This window comes from Enhydra lutris, unplaced genomic scaffold (genome assembly GCF_002288905.1).
Source record: "Enhydra lutris kenyoni isolate GAN:26980312 unplaced genomic scaffold, ASM228890v2 scaffoldscaffold55, whole genome shotgun sequence".
Lineage (NCBI taxonomy): Eukaryota > Metazoa > Chordata > Mammalia > Carnivora > Mustelidae > Enhydra > Enhydra lutris.
In genome coordinates, this window is record NW_019154139.1 from 15,836,525 (window position 1) to 15,857,966 (window position 21,442).

At 42.7% G+C, this 21,442-nt stretch overlaps 1 protein-coding gene across 1 annotated transcript in view; it reads right to left on the reverse strand.

Moving 5' to 3' along the window:
* Positions 1-21,442, reverse strand: part of LOC111157663 (RNA polymerase III subunit B) — a 105,763-nt gene that overhangs the window by 52,080 nt on the left and 32,241 nt on the right. The window contains exons 11-16 of the mRNA XM_022519279.1: positions 18,217-18,336; positions 16,386-16,520; positions 7,127-7,288; positions 4,288-4,488; positions 2,377-2,539; positions 1,112-1,265 (exon numbers count right to left, since the gene is read on the reverse strand). Of these exons, the coding sequence (XP_022374987.1) occupies positions 1,112-1,265; positions 2,377-2,539; positions 4,288-4,488; positions 7,127-7,288; positions 16,386-16,520; positions 18,217-18,336 (935 nt within the window). The remainder of the gene's footprint in view (positions 1-1,111; positions 1,266-2,376; positions 2,540-4,287; positions 4,489-7,126; positions 7,289-16,385; positions 16,521-18,216; positions 18,337-21,442) is intronic.

The window sequence follows — 21,442 nt, forward strand, 5'->3', positions numbered from 1 at the left end:
TGTGTCGCTGTCAGGATGAATCAGTTCCAACCACTTCTTCCTTGAGTTATTCTGTTGGGGATTCAAATTCTCTGAGGAGAGAGTGTGACTGGCCTAGCTAGGGTCATGTGTCTGACCTTTGGCTGAGCAGGAGAGGGCACCTGACTGTTCTCACAAGACTGCCAATGGGGAGGGGCAGTTCCCAAAGGAAAGTGAGGAGGGTCACTGGAAGAAGCTGGATGCTGGGCAGACAAGGGCAGTCCACTCTCGGCTCTGACAGATCTCCAGGCCCCAGCTCTTCCCACCACTCCCACCAATGCTAGCTCACTCACCTGGGCCCTCGCCCTACCTGAGGTCCACAAAACCACCACAGAAAAACCCACAGAGGCTTACGAAACAAGGTACCGTCCTCAGTTGATGTCCCTGGATGTCCCCCAAGACCAGACACCCTGTCACACTCAACTCTGTGCCCCACCTCTTGGCCAGTACCTGTGCATAGTAAGCCCTTACCATGTGCTGAATGACGAGACGGCACCTATCCACTGGGTCTAACGTGACTCGCTTGTGCCTCCGTGTTTTTATCCTTGCCATTCCCCAGCCTCTCTCCTCTCCTCCCTCGTCCAGGAAACACGATCCCACACATCCTTTAAGGCTCAGCTCACAGCAGTAGAATACAGTGGGTAAAATCATGATTGCTGGAGCCAGATGAACTATAAGGGCCGTCAGGTAAAGAACAGACCCCGCCACCATCTAGCTTTGGGTAAGCTGCTCACGTCTCATTCGACATTTGTTAAATGAAAAAGGTAACCCACTCTTACACGGCTGAGTGGAGTTAAAGTGTCACACACGGTGTACCTACTGACATCATAAATAAAGGCAGCGAGCACCATTACTAGCACGGCGGGCTGTTACTAGCCATCGTTCTGCCTCTGCCCGTGGGCTGAGCTGTATGAGGGCAGAGACTGACTCTGTTAATCTTCGAATCCTCAGCTCCCAGATGCACACACACGAGGTGTCTGCGAACTGGATTCAATTCCTCTCAACAGGGAAAGAGGTGAAAGTGGGTTCAAAGACAGAAACAAGCACATTTCTGTCAGAAGCAAACATTAAAACTCTTCTTAGCCACTCATACCTGCACAGCCTTCCTCCGTCAGAGGAGATGTAGACGCACCGGTCTGTGAGGTTTGTTGAGATGGACACGAACTCATTGATGTAGCCCGCTCTTCTCATCAGGCGGAACGTGTTCACCAGCTTCCTGTGGTCTCGAATGACACCCAGGATGTTACCTGAGCAGAGAGAAGCACATTTCTAAGAGCGACAAACGACAGACCTCTTCCATCCGAGGAAGAGCGGCCGCAGCACAGAGTCGTGCTCGGCAGACCCTGTCACCCGGCCGGGCGGCCAGCCCACAGGCAGCAGGCCAGCTGCGGAGCAGAGTGGCCGGTGGCGCCCGACCACCCGAGTCCCCATGATGGGGGCAGGACCTCGGGGTCCAGAACCCCGGGTTGGAACACCGGCTCATCACTTCTGAAGGGCTGCTGTGAGGTGAGAGGAGTCGCTCCTCTGAGAAACGCTTCGAGCTCTGCCAAGCGCCGAGTCACTGCTGTTCTCCGACTGCTCTTCCTGTCATCAGCATCTGAGACATGGGGAAGGTGGACGCCGGGCCCCAGGTCAGCGTGAGGACTCACAGGGTCCTGCCTGACAGTGCAGAGTAAAAGCTCAGTCTGCGCTAGCCACGGGGACAGACTGAACAAGTGGCCAGGGGCCAGCCCTGTTTTGCTGCTCAGCGGCCCGTGCAGGGAGCGGAAGGAAGGGGGAGAAGAGCATGGAAGATAGGGGGTCAGGACGAGCACCTGGGGGACAGGCGAGGGGACAGGCACCCAGACCACCAAATCCCAAGTAGGAAGGACGAGGCACCCTCACTGCCGAGGCTCTGGCATACTCTGCAGCGGGGAACAGCAGCAACTGAAGCATGAGCCGAAGGAGAGGGCCTCCGGCCACAGGCTGCCGACAACCCGTCATCGAGCGGCGGAATGTGAGTCAACTCGCTGTCAGGGCTGATCTGACTGCTTCTGCAGCATGTCTCACATGTTAAACTTGAACTTAACGATACCGTGCTGAGCCTTTCCCGCAGTGGACCAGCTGGCAGCTGTGAAAGGGCAGACGGCAGCCAGTGTCTGCAAAGTAACCTTGGATTCGGACAGCAGGACCCTCTCTGACCCTGAGGACAAGCCGGTGGGTAACGGTTTCTGTCAACATGTTTCTACCTCTAACTTAAGGCCTCCTGGGCCCAGAATTGAAGTTGATTTGTCCCTAAACACCTGGATGACAACAGCTTCCCTCCCCCACCCCACCCAAAGACCCATCAGGCGCTACAGGTCTCTGTAACGCACTCACCATTGAGGAAGACGAGAAACACGTTTGGGTAAGAGAGCTCTTCCCCACATAATAGATTCACATCTTCGACGCCCAGGTTACCGGCCAGCTTAACAATGGGCCCGTCTTCCATGTCTGTGGTGATGTGTGTCATGAGGGCCAAGTTCTTCACCAGACCACATGCCTAAAGAAACAGAAGACAGTCATTTCTAAGACTGACCGTTAGCAATACCAGGTACGGTTTGTGTCTGAAGAAAGCTCACTGCTTTGCTGGCGGCAACATAAAGAAGCACAGCCTCATAGGGGACACTTGGGAGATACAGACAAAAGGCTTAAAAATGTATACACGGAGGAATTTATCCTAAGGTAGTAAACAAGGATATAAACATAGGTTTAGCCTCAGAAATGCTCAGCAAAGTACTATTTGAAACAGCAGATATGGATGGCATCATGAATGCTCCCTCAAAAAAAGAAACTGATTACATAAGCTGTTACTCCCTGACGACAGAACGCCATGGCCATTAAGATGACACGGCACAGAAACAGTAAAGGAAAACACTGATGGGTGTGGGTACCTGACAATATACAAGTGGCCGGAAATGAGTCAGTCAACAAATTTAATGCCCAGTATCCTATAAAGCTTCCTGGTAGAAAAGGCAAAGGAAAGACCAAAGAACCGCTCCGATTAAGAGACTAAGGAAACATGGCAAGAAGCAGGTGTAATTATGGGTAAGAAAAGAGACACTGGTGGGATAACTGGCAAGAACTGAGTAAGGTCTAAATTCTATAATCTATGGATTATAATCCTGTTACCAATGCGAATTTCAGGTTGATAACTGAGCGATGGTCCTGTAAGATGTTCATATTTGGGGAATCTAGGTGAGGGACTATGGAAATTCTTTTTACTATTTTTGCAACTTTGGTGTACATTTAAAATGACTTTAAAACTAAAAAGAAATAAAATATTTTTAAACTCTCATACAACCAAAACACAACCTAAGACAAAATACGAACAAGGACATAACACAGCAAGTAGACAACAAAACACTTGAGACACGTAACGTGTAGAGTGTGTCTTTGATTCTTTCAAACCATCTGCTGTGGTGATGCACAAGATAGGTACTTCAAGGAGGTTAGCTGAAACAAACTCTGGGAAATTCAGTGTTGCAAAGCCCAACGGGTAGAAGTTATGCAAATTTGACAAGCTGCATAATTCTAGTGTGAACTTCCATATGGTTTAAGATAAATTAGGAGCGGAATGGTAATTTTCTAAAAATCTTAACTCTGTATGGACTTCTATTTTCACTTCCCCCGAGTCATAACAAATTCCTACATTCTGGAACTTACATCTTTCACATGTCATACAAACATATTGATTCATTCAGCAGATATCTGAAAACAAGGCTCTGGGCTAGAAGCTTGTGATGGCAGTGGGAACCTAACAAGGTTCCCTCCTTCGGAAGTTTGCAGGTTACAACGAACAGAATCAGGCGACACCAACAAAGGTCAGCATGAAGGAGAGAGGGACATCAGCTGTGCCCCTGCTGGCTCACTGCCAAGTCTGATGCCCTCTCGGTACAGCCAAGGAAAATAAGGAGTTGCTTAAAAAAAGAGATGCCCGTGACCAAAGGTGAGGAGTCTCTCAATTTTCTCTCACATTCTCATCCCCTCTTCATTGCATGGCCTGATTCTCGGGGACAGGCCAAAACAAGCAAGAACACGGGGACCATATTTCTATTGAGGTGAGATACTACATCGACTGCCTCTGTTGGCACTGGCTTTCGGATGACGCTGACAGGCTGCATCAGTTGTTTCTCTGCTAGATAAGTGGCTGACCCAAGAAAGGCTACGGCCTGCAGGAATGGGGGCAGAAGCAGAACACCGGCAACAGGTATTAGCTCCGACACAGCAGAGACGCCGCGGGTACCTCACCTCTCCCTCAGGAGTGTCCGAAGGACAGAGCATTCCCCACTGAGATGGCTGGAGGGAACGAGGACCGCTCACTTTTCTTGTTTTTTCAAACTGAGAGGAGATTCTTGTCATCATGCCCAGTGCGGATATATATGACAAGCGAGACAGCACTTGAGTCACACCCTGGCGGTCCATTTTAAATCTCTTTAGAGACCAATTTCCCTGTGAAGGGGGACAAAAAAAAGACATAAGACCACCTCTGATGTGCTCATATGTTGCCTGATATGTTGCAGTCACTCTGAGAAGTTCATCACAGAAACGATTTCTTTGTGAAATTAGAGCCATGATGTACATTCAAAAATCAAAATATCACAGTTAAGATGAAAATTGAGCCAAGTCACTCACTCGAGCTTTCTAAGGCTTTCATGAATATCACCTGTGTCTAGCAACCAGGCCAGAACGTTCTGATGTATCAACATTATCACATCACGGCGTTTACTTTCTGAAGAACTAATTATATCCCGAATAAGCCGGTTCAACCAGAGATTTCCACTGGAAGCAGTAGGCTAATTAATAGAACACTAGGAGTTTCTACACACATTTTTAAGGTAAAAGTAGCTTGAAGCTCAAAGTGACAATTTCATGTGGGAATATGCCATTATTTGGATGTCTTCCAGAATCTGTCTGAATTAGAGGAAAATATAATAGAAAAATGACCAAAAAAATGACTCCAATAGCAGGTTACCAGGGATAATGAATAAATTGTAGGCTTCTTAATCAAGGTTAAAAATTGTATATATATTTATATGAAGAGATTTATATATTCTCTATGGCTATCATGTCAATCTTAAAATAGGTGTATAGGAAATAGATCTTGAACATTTAGTTTATCTCCTATGCACTGAATATACTGTATTAAATACACATACTAAATTCTCTGAAAGATAGTTTGAAGATCAAGGTTAGGAATGGTTAAATTTTCAGTTCATGGCAACATGAATAGTAGAAAACAGTACGCATAGAAAAGTGAAGTAGAAATGTTCAAAAAAATTACTGATTCAATAATCTTTCTGATTCAAAGCAAAAATTACATCTGCTAAATGGTAGGTCTTCATTTTTCTTTTGAGATTCTAATGAAAGCTATGTCTGTTCTCTTTGGGAAAATGTGCCTAGTCCCACAAACACAAAATTTTACATTCCACTTCCAGGGAAGGATTCAGGGATCCCAGGCTAAAAATGCTAACAGGAGAAAAATGGTCAGAGTTTCAGAAGGAGATAAGGTGATCCGCTTGAATTAAAATATGGGACTCTGGGGGAGTTCTCTCACAAACTGAAGCAAAATCATTATTATTTAAGATCCATCACTGCAGAAATTTGAGGTTTCTGAAAACCTGGGAGTTAAATTACAGGAATAAACTGTTCATTACACAGAAAAGGAACAGAGCAAACACATTATTCCACGAGTTAACAACTTCTGTTGCTTTTTCAGTTAACTCCTTTCCTGCTCTGAACGGGGGAGGCCTCGTAAACCAACTGGCGCCCCGAGAGTAGGCGTGAGGAAGGTAAATAAATATTCTGCACAGAGCTAAAATAAGGCCGCAGCTGCTGGCAAATAGGAAGTAGGTGGGGAGTGAAGCCGAGATGTCCAACAGGAGGGTTTGTTCTAGTATTCTGCGCGAGTCTTACAAAAGGGAGAGAAGAGGAACAGACAAGGAGTCTAGAACTGCCCTTTGGAGAAAACGTTGTTTGTTGAAAATATGCTACTAAATACAGAGAATTCTGGAGCTGATACTCTCCTGGACGCCGACGCGTTGGGGTCCACCTGCAACAAGGTGTCCTGCCAACTTTTCGAGTGAGCAGTTTTCTCCAGGAGGTAAAACGGTGTCACTAGGGGGCAAAAGAACTACTCCAAAAAGCTATCGTGACCTGAAAATCATGGGTTGGGATGCAAGGAAATGTCACTCTACCAGACGCGTGCTCGAGTGCTCTTTGGGGGCATCTCTTCTAATACGCGGGGATCTACTTTCACACAGGCGTGGGCCACGAGAGCTGAACGTGCCTAGATGGGCACAAAGGGCCTGGGTCGCCCCGGGTTAGAGGTGGCTGTCACCGCAGGGGCTGTTCGCACAGATCCACTGGCTAGTTTCTAAAGACACACGTGGCGGCAAGTCTGCCACGAATTCTTTCGTTGTCAAGAGAATCGACGTGTTGTTATTCCACACTACTCTGCCGGGGTGAGATCCCATCTATAAAGCCAATCTTATGTCTGCCATGCAAAACACTACGAGACTTCATCAGATAGGCGTAGAGGCGTGATGCTTTAAGAAAGGGAACCAAACCCATCTGATAACCTTCTGTGAAAGCCAGGGGCCCTGCACACATGGCAGCTGCCGAGGCCTGAGTCCATCACTCACGGGAGGAACAGCTGATGCCCTCTGAGGAATACAAACGTACAATGAAATGAAACATTCTGTATTGTTTTGGACCAAAGTTATCATTAATAAAACTACTTGCACTATGTCAGTTTTATCACAGAAAACAATAGGAAAAAGTGTCCATTGAAAGAACGGCTATTTCCAGTTAAACTAAAAGATTTCTCCACCATGTAAGAGGATCTGTTTTCTTATTGCCTTATACAACAGGGATGACAATTTGGCAATGAAGCTATATTGTAACAAAATCCCTAGTGACTGATATTTAATCTGTAGACTATCTTTCAAAATAGAAAATTTATGATGTGTAAAAACACCCTTTAAATATATTTTTTCACCTAGAGTCCCAAAGTCCTTTAAACTTCCATTCCACGGAATCGATGTAAAACTAAGTCCCAAGACCCTTAGCCAAATGACTAAAGCCTTACCGTAGAAATGGCATTCACCATGCCGTTGGTGATCTGGTCCTGACGCATGTGCTTCACGACGTCAAACTGAGCAGCTCTTTGCTTAGGAATCACCTGGTCTGCAATCTTCTTCATTTCAGAATTAAATTTTTTGAATAAGTCTTCAAAAAGAAGTGACAAAAGCTAAAAAAAAAAAAAAAGCATATGGTGAAATTTCAAGATGTATTACTAGTCTATTTAATAAATGTTAGGTATTTGTTTGTTAAACTGTTTTTTTAAAAAGATGGGGAAACTGCTTACCCATGAAAAAATATTTTAAAATTCAATTCAATAAACATGTACTTTTCTACGGGCTCATCACTATATGAGGCACTAGGAATGAGACCAAAAAAATGATGACACAACTTCTGTACTGAAGGACATTTAATTTAGACTAGTCACTTCCAGACATGTAGATTTCTCTTATCAATGACCTAAGTTTTAATTTTATTGATAAAGATCATTAAAACCCCAAAAAGGGGTAGAGGAGAAGAATTACTGTTAAAAAAAAGTCTGACAACCCCAAAGATGTGGCTCCTCTATCCCTGGTAAAAACGGAAATCAGAACAACTACTCGGAGGACAGTTGCCATTAATCTAGTCTTCCCTAAACCCCCTCAGTTCCTCCCCTAGGTACATCCCCAGGGCAGAGCTACTCAAACTTCGGCAAGCGTGGTAATCATGCTCTAGGATTGTTAAAACGCAAATTGCTGGGCCCACCCCTACAGTTTCTAATTCAATAGGTTGAAGAATTTGCATTTCTAACAAGTTCCCAGGAGATGCCTGAGCTGCTGGTGGGGGAAGGGCACCTTGAGCATCACTGCCCTGCACAAATGTGCGTCTGTACAGATACAAGATGTTCATAGCAGCATTATCTGCATAAGCTAAAAACTGAAAGCCATACCAATAAGACTTAGTTAGATAAACTGTGGCAGACTCGAAATAATGGAACACTATAAAGCAATGAAAATGAACAAAATTGAAACGAAATGAGTAAGATCATGGCTGGATCTTAAAAGCATAATATTGAGTGACAGAAACCACACACAGAAGAGTATGTGTGGTATGATTCCATTTACATAAGGTTCAAAACTACCGAAACTGAACTCTAATTTAATGGCAAAACTCTACAGAAAAGCAAGGACACGAATACCATAAAAATCAGGTTGGGGGAGGATTTTGATCAGGCAGGGGCATGCTGTAGGGGGAACTTCTACTGAAGTGTTCAAACGATAGTATTTCTCGATCTGAGTGCTATTTACAAAGGTATTCGTTTTTTAACAACTTGGTGAGCTGAAATTCATGTTTCACCCCCTTTTCTGTCTATATGTAATATTTCCTTAATAAAAAGCTTATAATACAATACCCACCAATTACTCTGACATCATCTCATCTTCGAAAGAACATTTTAACATCAAAAAACGGGAGAGCAAATAATCTCAGAAGAAAAACACAAAAAAGTAAATACAATTTGCTTGATAAAACTCAAACCATTTGGGGGTGCCTGGGTGGCTCAGTCGGTTAAGCGTCTGCCTTCACCTCAGGTCATGATCCCAGAATCCTAGGATAGAACCCTGAGTCAGGCTCTCTGCTCAGTGGGGAGCCTGCTTCTCCCTCTCCCTCTGCTCTCTACACCTGCCACTACCTCTCACCCTCTGTCTCTCTCAAATAAAACTCAAACCATCCATCCTTGCTCATTCTTCTTCAGACCAGTGAAAACTGAACCATGGACTCACACCAATCCTCCAACCAGTGGTCTGGGTACGATCTATACAAGCAGAGAATGATGTAAAGGTAACAGAGACCAAAGTCAAGTCTGAAACAAGACAGTTCAGCTTATGCTAGAAAAAAAAAATTAAAGTGTTTAAGCCCTCACCCTAAAATTATTGGAAAGGAGTATTAATGAATGATTTCATGAAACAGATGAACAGTAGAGGTGGAAGGAAGGCTCGGCTCTGGAGGAAGTGGAGAGCTTAAGAAAGATTTGCAAATTCCATATTCAAGAGAAGCAGAAAGCCAGAAGACAATATCCCCTCCACTCTAATAATAAAAAAAGATAAATCAACTATGAAATCATACATTTTTGGAGTTTAGCCGAGAGCTAAGGTTGCAAGGCACCCAGAGGAACCGAATACAAGGGTTACGGTCTGGATGTCCAGGAAGAGACAGGACACATGACAGAGAGGACATCTGCCACAGAAGAAGAAATGTGACAAAATGTTAAGTACTTCTTAAATGCCAAATGTGAGCTCTCACGGAAGCTTAGAATCCTTTGGAACCTCTGACATAAGAGGTTTTACACCCACAAGTTCTTTTCTGTGGAGTGCTCCCAAAAGACTGGTGTCAAACAAAAGACCTGAAAAAGATTCCTTCATTGGAACAAGCAACAAAACTCTGTCTCCCCTGACTTTTGCTCAGATGAAGCAAACGCTTCAAGTTGCCAAAGAAGCATCAGGAAACCCTCCTGCCAATACAGTTCCAGGGAAAGGTGACCCGCACTGAGAGAGGGATAGAAGCCTCTGTCCCTGAGGCTGGAGAGGACAGCCCCCTGCTCCCACCACAAGCCTTCTATCTAGTAATAAGCAATAGCAAACCTACCGCTTCAGGAAGCCCAGCAAACCCTCTGGTCACCAGTTGCAGGAGAAAGGACAAGGCCAGATGGAAGAGGCGAGAGAAGCCAAACTGCATCTTCCCTGCGAGAGGAGCAGGAAACATGCTTGGGTCAAGTATCCTGCACTGGTACATAGCAAGGACCGGATACCACAGACACGGGCAGGAAATGGAAAGCTTTGTTTTATAAAATTGGGGAATAGGACAGAATGCCCATTCTTACCACTTCTACTCAACGCGGTATTTGGGGTAGTGTTCAGTGCACTAGGGCAAGAAAAAGAAAATATATAAAAGTCGGAAAGGGAGAAGTAAAACTGTCATTACTTGCCGATAAGTTGAATGTCCACATAAGAAATCCCAGAGTCTTAAAAAACAAAACAAAACAAAAACTAGTAGACCCAATAAGTGAGTTTAGCAAGCCTGCAAGATACAAGGTTAGTATACAAAAAGAAATTGCGTTTAAATTTTTAAAAAAGATTTATTTATTTGAGAGAGGGAGGGAGGGAGGGAGAGCATGAGCAGGGGGCGAGACAGAGGGAGAGGGAGAAAAAGAATCTCAAGCAGATGCCATGCAGACCAAGGAGCCCAATGTAGGGCTCGTCCTCATGACCCAGAGATCATGACTTGGGCCGAAACAAAGAGTTAGGCACTTAACTGTCTGAGCCTCCTGGGCACCCCCCGAAAAAACTGCATTTAAAACATTACTGAGAGACATTAAAAAGAATCTGAGATACACTATGTTCACAGATTAGAAGACTATTATTTAGACATCAATTCTCCCCAACTTATTCTATAAATTCAATCAAAATACCAATCAAAAACTAGCAGGCTTTTTTTTTCCCCCAAAAATGGAAACGCTAATTCTAATATTTAAGTAAAAATGTTAAAATTCCCAAGTTTATGATGATAGAAAAAAAAAAAAACCCTTCATCTGTGGAAGAAACAAGAGAGCTAAAACAGTATTCCATAAACTGGGTAAAAAAAAAAAATCTAGCAAGCATCTACCCTGCCTTTTCTACATAAATTACATCTCAGAGTAACCAAAGAGATGATAAAGTATTCTTTATTGAAAATTCGAGCTAAAAAAAGCAGAAAGAGTAAATTAGAGTATCACTACTTTGCATGCCCTAATCAAACAATGGGTAATAGAATGATCATCATCAGCTGTTAAATAAAACCATCAGGACGTGGGCACCTGGGTGGCTCAGTGGGTTAAAGCCTCTGCTCTTGCCTCAGGTCATGATCCCAGGGTCCTGGGATTGAACTACGCATCAGGCTCTCTGCTCAGCCGGGAGCCTGCTTCCCACCCCCCAACCTGGCCTCCTCTGCCTGCCTCTCTGCCTACTTGTGATCTCTGTCTGTCAAATAAATAAATAAACTCTTTAAATAAAAAAAAAGAGAAATCCTAAGAAATACCAAGAACCAAACACTAAAAAAAAAAAAAAAAAAAAGAAATCAGGATAAAAGATGATGGGGAACTTTACAATAGATGAATCAGAGCCCCACACACCTAAACCCAGTGATCACCAATTTCAATGACACAAAGTATAGAAACAACCAGTCATACTCTCCCTGATAGGCTACAATAGCCAACTGCACAATGCAACCCAGGAAGCATTCTAGCCAAAAAAGAATTAAAAAAAAAAAAAAGAGAGAGAGAGAGATCTTGACTATAACCCAGCCTCTGAATTTGATTCCTGGTTTACAAAAAATTTAGAGGACAGAGAAATATATAATATAAAGATGCGATGAGGATACTATCAGCAAAACCCAGAATTACCAAAAAAAAAAAAGGGAGAAGGCAAATCAATACCACAAGGAGATGCCACTTTACACCCACTAGGCAAAAGTGTTCAAAGTCTGATACTAAGGCACAGGACAAAGGTCATGAGAACTCCTATACTGTACAACAGACAAATACTTGGGAAACTAGTTCGATATTCTCCAGTTAAACTAAAGATTTAACTTGATTCCAGGACTTGGCATTCCTATTTGTAGAGATTCTTGCATATTGGCACCAGAAAATATAAATAAGAATGTTAGTATTTTTTTTAAAAAGGAAAATCATAGAAAGGAATGACTGGCAAAATAAAGTGTTATTTATCGTGAATATATACATACCTTATTTACCATATCATATTCCATATATACAACGGAATATAATACCAAACTGGAAGAACAGTGACATGCAACAATATAGACAAATGTTAAAAACAATGCTAAGTGAAGAAAAATGTTGCTGAAAAATGTATATGGTATGAATCTATTTTTTATAAAACTCAAAAATAAGCAAAACTTATTGCAATAAAATATTTAAAAATTTTAAAGATGTAATTTTTAAAAGTGCAAAAATTCAGGATGGGAGAAAAAAGGAACAGAGTAAGAAATACACAGGTGAATGGAATGGTATTAATAACGGTTGATTATTAAGAATTTCTCAAGAGTGGCTCTGGGAGTATTGATTTTATTTGTACCCTTCCCTTCATAACTTGACATATATGTAACATTTAAATTTTTATTTTCATGTTAAAATTACATAATAAAAATTAAATGATATTAAACCATGAGGACTATCTGAAACAGTATAACCACAGAAGCCAAATCAATGGGATGGAATAGAAAGTCCTAAAAACAGACAAGGATGGTTCTATTTCCGGAACTGGTAAGAGTAGCTCGTACCAGATGGACTCACCTGCTGATAATAAAGTCTGGACAAAATATTAAAACTACCTGAATTATGGGGAGGCCACATTGGTAAGAAGGGTCCAAGCTATGCTGAGAAGCTAAAATTCAGAGAGAGAGACCCACGATCTTACTGGATTGAAGACCCAGATGAAAAAGAGCTGAGCTATGGGAGAAAACCCCCAAATTATGTGTGTAAACTTAGCCCAAATCTCTGGCTGACCCCTGAGGTGTGGCCCAAGTCTTTCCAGTGCCCCAAATCTGGGTGGAGGTTGTAACTGCTTCCTCCAATACAGTAGAAATTAAAAAAGCCTAAGACCAGGTCATGGAGGCCCCTTGGACTCTGTCTCGTTCATGGGAAACATTCACTCACAGCCCAGTGGCACATCACTGGACAGGTCAGGTCCTAGGCAAGAACCTTCCAGCCTTCCCCATAACCATTAGCAGAACACTGCCAACTGACCTCCATCTACACCATGTGAAACAAGAATCAAACAGCCAAATCCTGCCTGAATTCCTGACCCACAACTGTGAGTTGAATGAAATGGTGGTTGTTTGGGGATAGCATGTCACATAGCAATGGATAACCAGAACACCATTTACGAAAAGTTCCTGAGACTAGAGAGGTGGCTCACTACTAATAAATAGTAGGTGTGCTTCTTTAATAATCAAATATAATACATATTACAAGTACTTGAGTTCCTCTGTAAAATTAATTGCTTTCTTTTTTTTTCCCCTTTGTAGGCATTTTTTTCTTCAAAAAAGGAAGAAAAAAGTTTGACCTATTTGTAATGTAAGTTACTAACAAAACATTAAAGTAATATCACGGTGGGGGGGGGACATATACACTATTTACTTACAAAGGAATTCTGAAACTCAGTGAAACCATGTAAGCTAAAGATTTCCCAAGTTCCATATGGACTATATTCTCGAATGTTTACAACCCATAGGTCGATTTTGGACTCAGAAGGAAGAAAATATTGAAAGCAAATGAGTCTTCTCCTCGAGCTACCTACTACTGAAAAATTTCCAAAGTGGAATGTGATTTTAAATTAGACACGTTCTCCCACTTTCCTACTAAAATCAACTTTGCAGATAGGAAAGCCAGGATTTTAGACTTGAATGTACGACGTCAGAAGCATTCTACAAAGAAAACGACGGGAAGGGAAGCAGGTGCAGAGGGGGGAGCAGGATGGAGAGGCCCACCGCAGCAGCTTCCTGGGCAAACTGGCAAAAGGGACCTGAATAAGCAATCTGAACAGAAGAAAATGCCCTTCACCTAAACCAGAGAAGGTCAGCTCTATTTTAACAAGTCCCTCACACTTAGACTTTCATGTCTCAAATTCCAGCTGAATCGGTTGTGGCCCCAATTCAAACCCAAGGAAACACCTCTCGTTCTAAACAAGTAAAACCTGAGGGCACACTCAACAGACGTACTGCCTCATTAAATTTCTCCACCTCTAAATTTTCGGTTTAAGAGAAATTACATTCCCCAGTTTACGGGGCAGTGAGAAACTACAGGGCCACATCGCACAATAAGCCGCATTATTTAGGTCAAGAGTAAAAGGATGAGAAGAGATGAAGCACTGATGATAATATTCGTACGAGGCCTGGCCTGCCAGCCTGTCGAGGACAGGAACACTAAGAGCAAATTATATTTAAGGGAAAAAATGCTGACAGCTCATCAACTGATTTGCAATGAAAATGCTAAAAAAAAATTAATAAAGAAGTTAAGCTGTTGAAATACAGTTTCACCAATTAGCTTAATGTCAGAGAATTCTAATTAGGCGTCTTGAGATTGCTATTTAGTGTTAAGCCTTCAGAGTGCCAAATTCTCCTTTTCACACAAACTGGTTGCAAAATTAAAGACATTAGGCAGCCTTAATTACATTATCAGAACAGCTGGGATTAGGCAATCTCTGAAGTCAAGACGGCATTCTTTTGTCACAGGGTGGAAATCCCTGGCTTTCCAGGGTGCCGGATTTTTGGTGCCGTTCCATATCTCACCCATACAAAGCAAGCTGCATTAGAAACAAAAAATTTGCAGACAAAGAACAGAGTAATGCTCAGCAAATAATGAACACATTACCGAAAAAGAAAAGGTAGGTGAAAAGATTAAGCCTGAAATCGGTAGGTTTTGCTAACACCTCTACTGGCGGCTGGCCTGCCAGCCCTCCGGTGGCAGAGAGACTGCGGGAAAGCTCTGTGAACCCACTTGGCCAGTGGAAGGCAGCTCTGTTATCTAAAGCTGAAGCACATTATACTCCCTTGTCCCACGGGCTGTGAAATTAGCAGCTATTGTTTTTCCACATTTTTGCCAACACAATGCCTTTTATGTCTTTACATTGTTTATAAAGCAATGTTTTCTTGCGCATGGGAACCTCTTTTTAATTCTAATTTTTTAAGCAACAGGATAGTCTCTCCTCTCCTGACTCCATTCCTTATTCCTCTAAACAATCAACGTTTTTTTTCATGGCCTCATTTAACAGCATGATTTTTTTCCTATTAAGAAACTAAAAATTGGGACTGATGGTGATGGGACACCCATAAGACCCTGAACAGAGGTCAATCTGAAGGTGGCAGAAAACCCACCTGCTAGCACCAACCATGAACCACACGGAACTTCCCCTGTAGACCAGACACTAACCCTTTTACAAAACCTAAAACTGCCATCATTTTTTAATCCCAGTTTTTAAATTTTAGTTGTAGTATCTGTTATCCTAGGCACCATCATCTGTCATCTGGAATATTGCCACAGCCTCCTAACTGGCTCGCTTCCTTCCCTGTTTGTCTCCAAATCTGATCTTTCTAAAGAAAATCAGAGCGTGTCACCTGCATGGTTAAAACTCTTCCGTGGTTTTCCACACAAGGAAACTCAATCCAAACCCCCTTGCACGGCCCCCAGTCTAGTTGTCCAATGTCCTCCCCACCCCCACAGCTCCTGCCCAGCCCAGTGACCGTCTCCCAGCTCCCCAGGCTAGAACCGTGAGGGGATGGACACACTCGCAAGAGTATCTTATTGGAATGCAATTCCCAAGGTTGCAGGCGATTTGCTTCTCCTCACTGATGTCTCAGGGGGAATGTCTGAAGGCTCAGCTTAAAATACATCACTTTTGTCAAAGAAATCTTTCCTGATCATCCTGATAAAAGTAACATCCCTTCCCTCCACCAACACCACAGCTCTCTAACATCACCCTGTTTGGGGTTTTCTTTAAACACATAAGATTGTTTCCTACTATCTCATTTCTTTCCTGTTCCCATGCTCACAGTCTCTCTCCCACCAAAATGCACTTCGAGAGCAGGTGCCTCACAGAGTGTCACTCACCGACACGTCCTCTGGTGCCTAGTGGCTTTACCTGGGTTTTCGAGAGACGAGTATCAGTGACTCCTATCCTCGATGAGCTTACTGTCTAATGGGGAAAGAGGCTTGCAGATACAGAATCGTGCAGACTTCAGCATGTAAATATAGGCCCGAAGCAAGAAGAAGAAGTTTCAGAGAGGGGGACTCAAAGAATGAAGAATGGGCGGGAGCTCCTCCCTGGGGGAGGACAGAGGGAGACGAGGCAGGGACCACTGAGGCAGAAGGCATAACTCAAAGGCAGGGAGGATGAAAGAGCATCCCCGTGTGCTTGGGAAGGGGGAAGTGGCCTGCCCTGGCGGGAGGCAGGGCTCGAAAAAGGCGCTGGTGGGAGTTCGCCAGGGACCCTGGAAGCCCTGCTCAAGACACTATGCTTTGCCCTACAGAACCGTCAGACTTTCATGAATTCCACAGAGGAGTTGCAGGGGAAAGGCAAGCAGGCAGAGAAATAAGCCCTTAGATTCCGAGTCACGCTGGGAGGCTCCCTTTTATCTGTTTTAATACGAGGAGTTCGAGGAAGCATTCGTGCTCTGAAAAACCTGGAACCCCACGCCTGAAGCTCAGGCCTGTTGACATAAAGCAAGTAAATCACCTGTCCTGCCAACTCCAATCGCTTGTTACCATAATAGTCCCGGTCGTCCACTTTGTTATCTCCCTGGGCCAGAATCACTCTTCGTACCATCACGGCAGTGTAGATACACTTCGCTCGGAAATTGAATTCTTTAACCTGTAATTTGGAAGTTAGGGAAAATTTCTGAGATGATGCATGTTAGCCACTATCAACTCCTTCCTTCCCTGTACCTTTCGCGCCTCTCCTTCAAAGAGGTGGCGCCCACCAACCCTCCCTGGGCTGGTCTTTAACTCTCACTTGCCACTTCCTTTCTCTGGGTCCCCAGGCACCATGGCAGAAGGCCAGGACACTGCTGGGGACAGAAAGCCTGCTTGGAAAAGCACTGGGGAGCCAGAGACACTCACTTTATTTGACTTTAAAATGGTCTTTCCAGTCATCCAGAGGAGTTTAAAAGTTCTGCTGAGTCCCAGCTTACATAGTAAGAATTTTCTAATTCTTTGAATTAGCTCAAAAGACATACAAATGGCAGCCAAAGGGCAGAATCAGAGATCTGTATGTTTTTTTTTTAGCCAGCAAGATATTTTAAAATAAGAAATTCCTGTGTTTATGTGGTGACTCTCCATTTCCACAGAGCCCTCGACTTGACTTTATGATCAGCTCCTAGAGTGTGCGACCCCTGAATCAGATCATTCATGGACAATACACATGGTAACTCATTACAAAACCAGACTATTTGGTTAGCAAGACTGTCTACCCAATAATTCTATCACTTAGAGTAACATTACCTTAGAGACGAATGGTAACTCTTGCCCACACCCCACAGGCCAACATGGCCAATCTCTGTTTAATGATAAATAAGTAAGAAGTGAATACAATTGACCTTTGAACACCGTTAGAGGCACCAGCCCCTCAACACTCAAAAATCTGTGTATAACTTTTAACTCCCCCAAAACTTAACTACTAATAGCCTACCGCTGACCAGAAGCCTTACTGTCAACAGAAACAACACATATTTTGATTGTTATATACTCTTTTCTCTTATAATAAAGTAAGCTACAAAAAAATGTCATCAAGAAAATCATAAGAGAAAATACATTTACAGCACTGTACTGCACTTGCTGAAAGAAAAAAACAACACATTTCTAAGTGGACCCATATAGTTAAAACACACATTATTCAAGAATCACCTGTATCAAGCATGGGTTCTAGGATCAGAGGAAGGATTCTAGCTCTTCTCTGACCAGTAATTGGCTGGGGGACAAGACAAACCACCTAGCTTGTCTGGACCCGAGCACCTCCACCGGAAGTAAAGGAGGCTGGACAATGTGAACTCTGAAACTCAAGGTCTAAGGGATGAACCATCCAGCACTTTAGGAAGTGTCTATGGCGGTAACAGTAGCACAAGAGGGAGACCGTACTTGAGGCCACAGAACCACACACTTAAAGATGGTCAATTTTATGTCACGTATTTTACAATAAAATAAAGTATATGAGCAAGGCACTGCAAGTTTGTTTCATTGAAAAACATCTAACACAACCTCTGTCCTTCAAAACCGTGAGACCGAGTAGTAGCTCTCGTACATGTGTGAACACAGGAAACCATAGTTTTAGATTGAAACAAGACCCAGAGAGAATAAATATGATGCTAATGACAGCACACGGCTAACATTCCCCAAGTACAAATAATCTACTGATAAGGGAAGGTTATTTCCATGGGGCAGCCCAGTCTTTTTTTAGACTCTCTCTTTTTTCTTACGGAACTAGATATTAAATAACGTGAACCTGCACCCAAAGTTCTCTGGCAGACAGGCCCATGGGGCCCTCAGTTCTCAGCGGCACAGGTGCTACCCACCGGCACGTGCGTCAGGATGGTAGAAGCCAGGAGCTCTCTTGCCTCTTCTATCTTCGTCTTCTTTGGTCCACCTCCCCACATCCTTTGCCTCCTTACTTTGTTCCCTATATATTTTAATGCCTATAAAAACAGAATATCATCATGTTTAAATGACACCCGTCGGAGGGAATCTATTAAACACCCACCCAAACAAAACACTATACACAAAACGATCTCTGGATACAGAGAATGCTGCATGAAGCTTAGTCAAAAATCAACATTTGTCATGAATCAATGACAAAAACTAGCATTACATGCTGTCCAATAAACTAGTTCCCTTTTCATAATTTGTTTTCTTACTACAAAATTGATACATGATCACTGTAGGAAAATTATAATATATAAATAAGAAGATATGTATATATACACACACACACACACATATATACACATTACGTATATGAAGCAGCCAACCCTCCACCCAGAGAGAACCCCAGTCCACAGTTAATATTCTGGAGCTGTACTTTTCTCCCCTCAAAAAAGGAATCACACCATGTGAAGACTTCTATCCCGAAAGCTGCACAGCACTGCTGAGAAAAAAATAAAACTTAAGTAAATCAAGGGTTATGCTGTTTTCATGGACTGGAAGCTTTAATAGTATTAGGATGGCTTACTGTTAAAATTCTCTCCAAACTGATGAATAGGCACATCATATTTGTTCCTGGAAATTAATACTCCCGGGTTTTTTTTAAAAAAAAAAAAAACAACAACCAGGGATGCCTGGGTGGCTCAGTCAGTTAAGTATCTGCCTTTGGCTCAGGTCATGATCCCAGGGTGCTGGGATCAAGTCCCACATCAGGCTTCTCCCTCTGCCTGGCGCTCCCCCTGCTCATGCACTCGCTCGCTCTCTCTCTCTGATAAATAAAATCTTTAGAAAAAGAGAGAGATTAAAAAAACAAAAATCAATGGATTCTAAAATTGACATGCAAATGCAAAAGAACTGGAATAGCTCAAACACTCCTGAAAAAGAAAAGGTAGAGGACTGCTATTACCTACTTTTGAATAGAAAGCTATGGTAATCAAGACAGTGTGAGACTGGCGTAAGGGCAGACAAATAGATCAATGGAACAATATGTCCAGAAATAAACCCAGGCTTTCATGGTTAGAGGATTTTTTAAAAGATTTTATAAATAAATAATTAAAATAAATTTGACTGAGTGAGCGAGCATAAGCAGGGGAGGAGCAGAGGGAGAGGGGGGAAAGAAGGCTCCCGTGCATGCGGGGCTGGATCCCAGGACCCTAGGATCATGACCTGAGCCAAAGGCAGATGCTTAACCAGCTGAATTACCCAGGCACCCCTGGTCAGATGACTTTTGACAGAAGTACTAAAGCAGTTCAACAGGTGAGGGAAAACCTTTTCAACAAATGTTGAAATATCTACGTATAAATATCTACAAAGTAAAATGTTAACTTTGACCCCTACCTCACACCAAATAAAAAAAGATCAGTTTAACGTGGATTTTAGAAATAAACATAAAAACTAAAACTATAAAGCTTCTAGAAAAAAACATAGGAGGAGATATTCTTGCCCTTGGGGTAGGCGAAATTTCTTTACACAGGACAAAGAAATTGATAACCATAAGACAAACCAAAAAACCTCCTGATAATTAGATTTTATCAAAATTAAAACTGCTCATCAAAGACAAAGTTATGATAATGAAAAGGTAAGCAATAGACAGAGAGAAAATAGTTACAATAATAAATCTGACAAGGGATTTATACCCAGGATACTTTTTTTTTTAAAAAGGGACTAGAAATTCAATACTAAAAAGATAACTCAGTGAGGAAAACAAGCAAAAGATCTGGATACATCACTAAGAAAGTGAGCAGTAAGTCCATGAGGAGTGTCCAACATCATTAGTCATCAGGGAAATGCATACTAAAACCATAATGGGACACACAACATCCAACACCTAGTAGAATGAGTAAAAAAATTAAAAAGACAGACAAGACCAAACGTCAGTGAGGACAGGAAGCGATCAGAACTCTCACGCACTGGGGGTGGGTGGGGTGGCAGATGGACTGCAAAATGGTAATTACTTTGGGAAAAGGTGTAGTAGTTCCAACTTTATCAAAGTTACATACACAACTGCTCTTTGATCCAACAATCCTATTTGTAGGTATTTATCTAAGAGACATGCTGACCTGTTCAGGCAAAGACTTGTACAGGAATGTGTACAGCAACTTTATTCATAAGACCCAGAGTGAAAAAACCAAATGTCCATCCACAAGAAAAAGATAAACCATGGGGTAGTCATACAGTGTAATACTACTCAGCAATAATGGCCAAATGACACAATATCTCGACGGTACGCTCAGGAGAAGAAACTGGGCACAAAAGAGTATATTCTGAACAATTTCATATGTTCTAAAACAGGCAAAATTAACCTGTGGTGAAAAATCAGAACAGCGAGGAAGAAAATCAGAGGATGGAGGTAAAAAGGGACTAAGAAGGGACATGAGGTGCAGAAAAATGAAATTGGACCATTTCCTTATACCACACACGAAAATAGACTCAAAATGGATGAAGGACCTCAATGTGAGAAAGGAATCCATCAAAATCCTTGAGGAGAACACAGGCAGCACCCTCTTCCACCTCAGCCGCAGCAACTTCTTCCTAGTAACATCGCCAAAGGCAAGGGAAGCAAGGGCAAAAATGAACTACTGGGATTTCATCAAGATCAAATGCTTTTGCACAGCAAAGGAAACAGTTAACAAAACCAAAAGACAACTGACAGAATGACAGATATTTGCAAATGACATATTAGATAAAGGGCTAGTGTCCAAAATCTATAAAGAACTTAGCAAACTCAACACCCAAAGAACAAATAATCCAATCAAGAAATGGGCAGAAGACATGAACAGACATTTCTGCAAAGAAGACATCCGGATGGCCAACAGACACATGAAAAAGTGCTCCACATCACTTGGCATCAGGGAAATACAAATCAAAACCACAATGAGATACCACCTCACACCAGTCAGAATGGCTAAAATTAACAAGTCAGGAAATGACAGATGCTGGCGAGGATGCGGAGAAAGGGGAACCCTCCTACACTGTTGGTCGGAATGCAAGCTGGTACAACCACTCTGGAAAACAGCATGGAGGTTCCTCAAAATATTGAAAATAGAACTACCCTATGACCCAGCAATTGCACTACTGGGTATTTACCCTAAAGATACAAAC